The sequence below is a fragment of the Propithecus coquereli genome, unplaced genomic scaffold (genome assembly GCF_000956105.1).
Source record: "Propithecus coquereli isolate 6110/MARCELLA unplaced genomic scaffold, Pcoq_1.0 Scaffold241, whole genome shotgun sequence".
Classification (NCBI taxonomy): domain Eukaryota; kingdom Metazoa; phylum Chordata; class Mammalia; order Primates; family Indriidae; genus Propithecus; species Propithecus coquereli.
The window spans coordinates 132,295-142,099 of record NW_012147964.1 but is presented as its reverse complement, the minus strand read 5'-3'; the positions used below and the strand labels follow the sequence as shown (position 1 = coordinate 142,099).

Sequence of the window (9,805 nt, the reverse complement as noted above, 5' to 3'; positions counted from 1 at the left end):
AGAAGTCTGAGGCTGCAATGAGCTATAATGACACCACTGTGCTCTACCCAGGGCGACAGAGACCCTGTCTCAAAAAAATAACAAACAAGAAAATAAATGTTTAAATATATCAAACACTTGAAATACAGTCTAAAAGCTTGGTTTAAAGAATTTAAAACGTATATCCAACAATTAAAAGTATAAATGCTACACCCACACATTTAGGTGGCAGTTACAGAACTTACCAACGACCAGGTGTGTGGGTTCCAGACAGCATCTACCTGTGCGGTGCAGACCCCTCCTCCCACCAATAAAGTAAATAGAAAAACAATGAAATATCCGTAGCAGCTTAAACCAATAATCAATTTTATTTTTTCTCATGTAATAGGAAGTTGGAAGTAGCAAATCCAGGGCTAGTGCAGATATGTATGAGAGCCACAGGGGAGGCCAGGGTCACTGTGACCTTTCTGCAGTGACCTCCTTAGACCATGGCTTTCATCCTCATGGTCCCAAGACAAACCTTTTGGCACTAGGTACCGATCTCCTTGCAAGGTGAGAAGTAGGGTGGGAAGCACAGAACAGGATGTGTAGAGGAAGGTTCAGGTAAGAATGACCCCCTTTTAAAGAGCTTTCTCAGAAGCCCACACAGTGACACCTGCAGATTTATGTGACAATGGCCAGGGCTATGGGACATGGACCGTACTAGTTGCAAGAGCTGTAAGAGATTTTTAAAAATAGCACACCTTACTAATCTGACAGAACCTGCATTCCCTTGACATGGAAGAAGATGAGAGTAGATACTGGAGAAACAACTAGAAGTATATATGTCCACTCTTGGCTGGACAGCAGGCTACAAACATACCAAAGGTCCCTCCAACGGAGACGCCATGCTCTGATCACAATGCACTTGAATTACATACCAGTAACAAACAGGTACTAAAAAATACCCACGTTACACAGTACATAACACAATTCTAAATATGCCATTGGTCAAGGAAGTTATCCCAAAGGAAATTAAGACATATCGAGGATGAAGTACAGTAAAAGTGCTATATACAAACCTTTCCTGATGAGGCTTTAAGGGCTACTTAGAGGAGTGTAACCTTAAAAATAAAGACTAAAAATGAATGAGCCGGGGTCTGTTTTCATGATGGAAGAACGGTAAGTGCAATCCAATATCCACTGGAAAAATCCCACTGGGGTCTCTCTCAGGGGGAATTCTCACATGCACAGCAAGTGAGGCAATCGTGGCTGGAATCACCTCCACGTAGGGGTTACCATCACTGATTCTATTTTTAAAGTTTTGAAAAGGAATTTCTCCTAGTGTAAGTAGTCACAAGATTCATAAAAATGGAGGGATTACTGTGGGTAAAAACTGAGGAGTAACTGGGCGATTATTCGCAACCTCAGCAATGGTGATATCTGTGGGCACATAATTCTTTCTTTTCGGGGTTCCTGTGCATTGTAGGATATTTAGCACCATCCCTGATGTCTTCCTGCTACATGCCAGCAGTGCTTGCCCCCCACCCCCGCCATCGCATCCCCAGTTCAAACAACCAAACGTCTCCAGACGACATTGCCAAGTAATCTCTGGACAACAAAATCGTCCCCAGTTGAGAACCACAGCTGTAGGTCAAGGGTCAGCATCGCTTTTCTGGAAAGGGCCAGATAGCAAGGATTTTAGGTTTTATTCACCACATATGATCTCTGCCACATATTTTTCCTCTTTACAAATGGAACGCCTATTGTCAGCTTGTGAGCTATACAAAAACAGATAGCGGGCCATGGTTTGCTGACCCTTGTTAGCAACTGTCCCACATTCCTCACTTTTATTGACTTTTCTCTTCGGTGTGATTTCTCTCACGAAGAACAGTGTGAGACTGGGAAAGGTTTCCCCTCACGGGAGAGATTTACCTCCCTAGTGCGCTTATTAACTCTTGTGCCCAGAAGGTGAGAGGTGGTGCTAAATTCATTTCAACATCAGATGCCAAGCTGGGGCTTCTGTTCCCTAAGTTCTCATGTTTGTTAAGAGCAGAATGTACTCTGAAGACTTCTCCATGCTACAGAAGTACGTTTTCTACTCTAATAAGTTCTCACAAATCTTGAAGATGAGAACACCTTGTCTCCCTACAATCGTTATAGGAATTGGGTTTTTCCCGAGCTACATGTGTTCTTTTGTGCCCAGCAAGGAGAAAGCTTCCTGCCTTCTCACACCCACAAGGCTTGTTTCCAGTCTGAGTGCTCATGTCTCTTTTCAAGCAGGCTTTCTCACTGGAGCCGTTTCCACACCGGCGCCACAAAGAGCTTCTCTCCCCGGTGAGTCTTCACGTGACTCCTGAGGGAGGAATGGTCGCTGAAGGCTTTCCCACAGACAAGGCATTCGTAGGGCTTCTCCCCAGTGTGGATTCTCCTGTGCACGTTCAGGTTAGAGCCTATGCTGAAGGCTTTCCCACAGTGATCGCACTCGTACGGTTTCTCTCCCGTGTGACTTCGCATGTGTGTCTTCAGGGTCGACTGGTTTCTGAAGGCTTTCCCACACTGCCTGCATTCAACGCGTTTCTTTACGAGATGAATGCTCATATGCCTCCTGCGGGACAGATAATCACCGAAGACCTTCCCGCAGGCGGCACACTCATAGCGTCTCTCTTGAGTGTGTATTTTCCTGTGTGCGGTTAGGTTCGAGCTTGCACTGAAGGCTTTCCCACAGAGATCGCACCCATAGGGCTTCTCTCCAGTGTGAGAGTTCATGTGTGTCTTAAGGATGGACTGGTTTCTGAAGGTTTTCCCACACTGTCGGCATTCAACAGGCTTCTTGACGATATGAGTTCTCATATGCTTCCTCCGCGACACGAGATCACCAAAGGATTTCCCACATTCCTTACATTCGTAGGTTTTCTCGACCATGTGGTTCTTCTTGTGCAAATTAAAGTTAGACTTCCACCGGAAGGCTTTGCCACATTGCGTGCATTCGTAGGGCTTCTCCCCAGTGTGGTTCCTGACGTGCTCTTTAAGATGCGAAGGGTGCTGGAACGCTTTCCCACAGTCATGACATTCATAGGGCCTCTCTCCGGTGTGCGTTCTCTTGTGTGCAATGAGGTGGCAGCTTCTGCCGTAGGCCTTCCCACACTGGTCACACTTGTAAGGCCTCTCACCAGTGTGAACCCTCATGTGTATCTTCAGGGCCGAGAGGGTCCGGAATGCATTTCCACACTGACTGCAGTCAAAGGGCTTCTCTTTGAGGTGAGTTCTCGCGTGACTCCTAAGGGCTGAAGGGTCATTGAAGGCTTTCCCACAGTCTGTGCATTCATAGGGTTTCTCCCCGGTGTGTATTCTCCTGTGCCGTGTGAGGGAAGCGCTCGTGGTGAAGGCTTTTTGGCACTGATGACACTCGTGCATTTTTCTCCCATCATACATGCTCACGTGTTGAGTTAGGTGTGGCCTGCCCTTGAAAGCTACCCCATAGTCATGGCGGTGATAGGGCCTCTTGCCAGCATGCCTGCCCATTGGCTGGGTAAGATGGGCACCCATGCTGAAGACGTCAAACAAGTGGGCGTATTCGGTGGACTTCTCTCCAAGACGAGCTCTTTCCTGTTGGTTAAGAGACCAGTGCTAAGACGTTTCCCACATTCATTACATTCCTAAGGATCATCCCCACATACACTGCTACAAATAGAAGCACATCATCATGACTAGAGATGTTATAATTTACCGTGCAAATGTACTGTTCCTGTCTCATTTGAACTCCACCAAAAAGAACAGCCAAATGCTAAGCTGTAAGGCTCTGTGAGTGTTACTTTTACAAAGCTTTCTGCATACAGAGTTTGTCCACTATTTAAAACTAAAATGGGCACCAACACTCGATATCTGAGACATAGCTATGTAAATATTTACTAATGACAACTCCAAGTGAAGAAGTTTGAGGTGAGTCTGGGGGTTTTCCCCAACTTGACAGTATTCGGTGTCTCTGGAACATGCTTCCTCTTGGGGAATGTCATGTGCCTGCTTCTCGAGCTGCTTTTCTAACTTAGGCTGCCCAATCTTTGCAAATGTGGAAGGAATATCTAGATTTATCCCAAGGAACTCTTACTTACCATTGTCACACTGCTGGACGTCTCCTTCCCAAAAATATCTTCCATAAGAATCGACCACTTGGTTTTAGATGGAGTCTCCCAATCTGAAACACATTGGAAAAGGATGAACTTGCTGGAAAAAAAATGGTGGGATTGTGGTGACAAAAACAGGTGGATTTCTTTGCAGATTCTAACCCTAAGCCAGGAAAGCTGATGCGAAAGGGAAAGACACACACGAGCAAAAACGATGGTTGAAAATCTGGTTGTGTGAGATATTTGTCAGTGATGGGGAGAATTTAAGTCTATTCAGATGGACGTTGATAAAGACAGAAAGAGTATTATCAAGAATGTCAAGTATGAAACAATGGGACAAAGAGCCCATGCGGAAACGTCAAATTCAAAGATGAAGGGGCATGGAGGCCAAAGGATTTGTGAGAGAATGTACAGGCAATGAGAACGAGCGAGTGAGCGAGTGCACACACGCGCACGCACTTCCCAATCTCCCTGGGTGACGTTTCCCAATGCGCCTCCCTCCAACCCACCCACCGAGTAGAGCTGAGAGTCACAGCACCACTGCTCACCTACCCGGACAAGGGCCTTGTTGGGTGCCCCTCTCCTCCGTCCTCGGCTCTTCCTCTTGCTCCAAGTGTGAGATGAGGCTGGGCTTGCAGACCTCATACCCTGTACTCACGGGAAAGACACAGTTGAGGGCGGGCCGTGCAGAGGACAACCCCTTCCACTAGACTGGGGTCAACATTTTGGTCTTCAGTGTTCTGAAGCTGGACAAGTCTGACTTAGGAGCAGGAAAATGATGGTGCCAAATTTCTAAAGAACACAGCAAGAGTCTTTCATAGAAAACAAAACCACAAACACCCGCACGTTGGCCCTCCGAAAGGAAGGAACCCGTGCTCAAGCTCAGACACACACTGGAGAACCTGCAAGGTCAACGCTCATAGGAGACACTGCGTGAGGGCCGGCGCCAGGGCTGCCTGTGGGTCTGAACCCCTGCACAGTTCCTGGGTCACAGCAAGAACTTACACGAAAACATCTGATTCACGAATGAAGAAAGAGAGAAATGGTGCCAGCCTTACCCAGTGAAGTGAGGTTGCTGTAGTTCTCCAGCATCACATCTTTGTACAGTTTTCTCTGAGAAGAATCCAGCAGGGGCCACTCCTTCTCAGTAAAGTCCACAGCAACATCTTGGAAAGTCACTGACTCCTGAAACACCACACACGTTTGGGGTCGGGGAGGAACCAGCCTGCTGGCGCTCACAGAAAGAGGGCTGAGGCTGAGGACTGGGCACGAGAGACCCACTGTGGGATTTTCAGACAGTGTGCTACCTAGGTCTCACATCTCTAGACATCAGTCCTCAGATATCTCCTCTTTCCTATGAGGGGATCTTCTCCCATCTCATCGCTTCGAATGCAACTCTTGACGAGGGACCCAATCTCTGTCTACTTGTAGCCTGGTCTAAGAGCTTTTAGTTTTCTTTCCTCTCTGTCTCTGAGGTTGAACATGGGCTTGAGCACTCTACAGGCATGAGAGAAACACTTGCTATGTAAGTCATTTCCCAGCTTCCCCGACACCAAGACAGTCCCCCAAAATTCCCTGGCGCTCTCTCTTGGGCCCTGACCGGGCGTCCATCAGTCAAGATGAAGATCTGAATATTCTAACATGTACTGGTGGGGGCGGCTCTGGGAAGTGCCTCTCCAACCCTCAGGGGCCCTGACACCGTGGGGTACCTGGGAACCAACACCGGCTGGTGCGTGAGGCTCCAGACCATCGCAAGCAAACAGGTCCAAGTCCTGGGGACAGGGACGGCTTTTCAAAGAAAGAGAAAATTCTGACTCCTGGAAACAGGTGGGGTCTTGGGTGGACAAGGCTAGAGGAGAAAAGAGGATCCATGAGAATCACGTTTAAGTACCTGCTGTGACCCGAGAATCTGCTCTACGTCACAACACTTGCAAACAGGGAAACTGCAACACACTGAGTGTCCACACCCCAACATCTCTCTCTCTCCCACACACGTTTTTAAAAAAGCCAGAACAACCCTGTTCCACTCAAAGACATAAAAGAGGGTGGTGGGCCACCCACAGCAAGTGACATACATTCCCAGCTTACGAGTGAAGAAATGGAAGTTCTGAGAGGGACAGTTGTTACCTTGCTCGAATTCACCAAAACAATAAACAGGGTAATGCAAGATCACCCATCAGCTGTGCCCTCTTCACACACCACTGCTCTGCGCTCTCCCTCTCCCAGACCCACCGAGACCCTGGATCAGACACAGTCGCCGCAGTGGCTGCTGCAGCTCTGCTCCACTTCGCTTCCACTCACCCCCTGCCTTGTAGCCCTGTGCGGTGAAGCGACAGCGGCCCCTTACACTGAACTCCCCGGGGCAGGCATTCACCCAAGAACTCACCAAGTGTGGGGGACAGCCCAAGAGCAGCCATCCTGCGAGGACGACAGTCAATTTGCCTGAACGGCGAGCGGAGCGCTGGGAGAACCAGGAAGCTACTCTCTTGCTCTCACGGGACCCTCCAGGCTGGCGTCTGCAGTGAACGAAAGAACGCCAGGAGTGAGTAGTCAAAGGCTGTCTCTCCTGCTCACCAAAGAAAATTCTTGAGTTTTGTTTCTTGATATTCCCTCTTTTGAACAGCAAGTTCTGCCTGACGCTGGGTCTGTCTCTTACCTAGGTAAAGCCTCCAAGCAATGTGGTGGTGGGGGGAAGGGGGAGCCCCTGACCTGCCTCAAGTAGGCTTCAGATTCACTCTCTTCCGAAGTGATTTGCCACCAAACACAACTCAAAGTCCCTCACTCATGAAACACTCCGATCCCAGGTTCTTCCTTCTACCTTCAAGGTCTACCATCCTTTAGGGTGGCTCTATCCAGGGGGATAGTCCAGCCAGGACCCCAAGTTCCAATCGCCAATGCTTTTTGCACCCACATCCCACAGCAAAAGACACACCCTTGGGCCGCAGCCTAGACTGTATCATCACTACAATCAACCTCACCTCCCAGACAATGATTTAGAAATCTGCTCTCTGGACAAAACCTCCTACACAGCCTTCTTCTCACTCCCCCACTTTAGAGAGATTCCAGACCACCTGTGCTTCTGTGGTCTTGTGTCCTAACAGCCACCTGCTGCTCTCACCTGCCCAGCTGAGATTCCCCACAACCCACCACTTCCGACAGTTCATTTGTCCAAACTCCTTTAACTCTGTTATAACCCCTAACTAGCAAAAGACCAGCGTGGACAATTCCAACCACCTGCCTCCTCCCTGGAGGTACCTGGGAAGATGAGTCTGCACAGGACCAGTCACAGCGGTAGAGTAGAAACTCAGAAGCCGCTAACTCCAAGACACATCCACACTAAACAGAAGCCGACTAGTCCATCCAGTCTTCCAGTCTCCCAAAGACCATGTAAAATCTGGCCAGTTTTCCTGAATCAAAACTTTCTTACTGTCCGCAAATAAAACTTGCATTTCACTGCATAGCAATCACAAGTAAAAAACGTACCTCAGCCAAGAACTGGGAAATGAAGGTTTAAACACATTTCATTTATGATAGCATATATCAATCAAATACCTAGGAATAAATCGAGTAAAACCTATGCAGGACCTTGACAATAAAAACTATGAAACACCGCTGGACGAAATTTAAGAGCTAAATAAATGGAAGCGATTTCATTTTCATGGACAGTAAGGTTCAATATTATTAAGGTATTCACTCCTTCCAAATTCATCTGCAGATACGACACGGTCCTTATCAATATCTCAGCAGGCTTTTTTCTTGAAACTCACAAGCCAGATCTAAATTAAGAATGCAAAAGATCTAGAAGAGTCAGAACAATGTTAAGAAAGAAAAACAATCTTGGAAGATTCATACTAATTTTATCACAGTAATGAAGAGTTACTGGAATAAGTATAGACAAAAAGACAATGGAACAGAACAGAGCTAGAAATTAGGCCTGCATATGCAGTCAAATGATGTTCAGTAAGAATGCAAAGTTTGAAAAAAAGGAATTTTGACCTCGTTTCTCACTGCATACACAAAAATTTTACTTTAAACAAATCTTTTGTGGTAAATCAGATACCAATAAATAAAATTCATAAAGATATTTTTCATGACCTACCTAAAGGTTACATAATATCTCAGACTAGACTAAAACAGAACATTTAATAAAACCACAATAAATTGGACTTTACCAAAATAAAAAATTTCTACTTACCAAATGACACCTTGAAAATGAACAGTGAGCAACAGACTGGGAAAAAAAATATATGCAATACATATAACTGACAAAGAATTTATATTCAGGTTACATAAAGAACTACAAAACACCTGGGAGTGGTGGCTCACACCTGTAATCCTAGCATTTGGGGAGGCTGAGGCAGGAGGATCGCTTGAGCCCAGGAGTTTGAGGCTGCAGTGAGCTGTCATGATGCCCCTGCATTCTAGCCTAGGTGACAGAGTGAAACCCTGTCTCAGAAAATAAAGAAATGAATGTCAGACCAACAGCTAACTTCTTATCAGCAATAATGGAAACCAAAAGATAGTGGAACGTCTTCACAGTTTTGGAATAAAATATAAAATCCTATAACCACCAAAATGTCCACTAAGAGGGAAAAATAATCATTTTGGGGCTTGCCATCCAAAGAAAAGAGATATTCTAAAAGATGTATTTCAGAGAGAAAGAAGTAATCAAAGAACCAAAGCAGAGTATAAGAAGCAAGTAAAGCACACAGAGTGGCAAATATGAGTATAATGAAACGATAACAAAAAAAAATGACTATGCAATATTCTGAGGTTTAAAAAAGGACAGAACTAAATATGTACAACTACGTTATATCAATAAAAAAGAACTAAAATGCACAATAAGAAAATCGTATGAATCGAGAGGGATAACATATCAGAATCTAAATTAATGAACAAACATGGATAAGAATTGTTCAGGATGATCACTAAAACAATACAGTAAAAAAGTTCAAAATGTTTAATGAAAAAAGAAAAATACTCAAATCAAAAGAAGTTAGAAGAAAGAAAAAAGAAATAGAGATAGGACAAATGTAACATCCAAATATATTAATATGTTGTTAATGGACTAAATGCTTTAACTAAAATACAGATATTCACAGAACAGATTAAAAATAATACAATTATATGCTATTTATAAGAGGCATCTAAAATATAAGGTTATAGCGAGAATGGAAATAAAGTTATACAAGGCAAATTTTTAAAAAGCTGGTTTAAATACATTAATATCAGACAGAATGGATTAAGGCAAAAAGGATCATAGAGAAAACTGAGATATTCTATAATGAAAATAGATACAAATCATAAAAGAGCTGTATATGTATGCATGTCTGTGTATGTGTGTGTGCTTGTATACATGTTATAACCCCCAAAAATAAAAACAAAAGGGGGGGGGAGGAAGGCAAGGAACAACTCTAATGAGAAATAAGCAAAGTCACCCTGGATCTCTCACAAATACAGTTCAAGTACGCAATTCAATACCATGATTGAACACGATGTAATAGCATTTCCCAACTATAAAATCCAACCACACGTGGGCCATATTTCTCTCCGAAAATGGCATCAATCTCTTGACCACTGTGCAATGAAGTTAGCAAACAACGACCAAAAGATAACCAGGAAAAAAAAAAAAAGTCACAGAAGTGGAAATTAAAAGTAAAAAATTCTAATTTCACATGTCAAAGAAGCCATGATATTTGATACTTAGAATTGAAACATAATAA

General features: G+C 44.7%; 1 protein-coding gene across 1 annotated transcript in view; it reads right to left on the bottom strand.

Moving 5' to 3' along the window:
• Window positions 1-588: 588 nt before the first annotated feature.
• Window positions 589-9,805, bottom strand: part of ZNF317 (zinc finger protein 317) — an 11,290-nt gene continuing 2,073 nt past the window's right edge. The window contains exons 2-7 of the mRNA XM_012646318.1: window positions 6,469-6,598; window positions 5,792-5,931; window positions 5,141-5,267; window positions 4,635-4,730; window positions 4,071-4,153; window positions 589-3,567 (exon numbers count right to left, since the gene is read on the bottom strand). Coding sequence (XP_012501772.1) covers window positions 2,248-3,567; window positions 4,071-4,153; window positions 4,635-4,730; window positions 5,141-5,267; window positions 5,792-5,931; window positions 6,469-6,499 — 1,797 coding nt within the window. The 5' untranslated portion in view covers window positions 6,500-6,598 and the 3' untranslated portion in view covers window positions 589-2,247. The remainder of the gene's footprint in view (window positions 3,568-4,070; window positions 4,154-4,634; window positions 4,731-5,140; window positions 5,268-5,791; window positions 5,932-6,468; window positions 6,599-9,805) is intronic.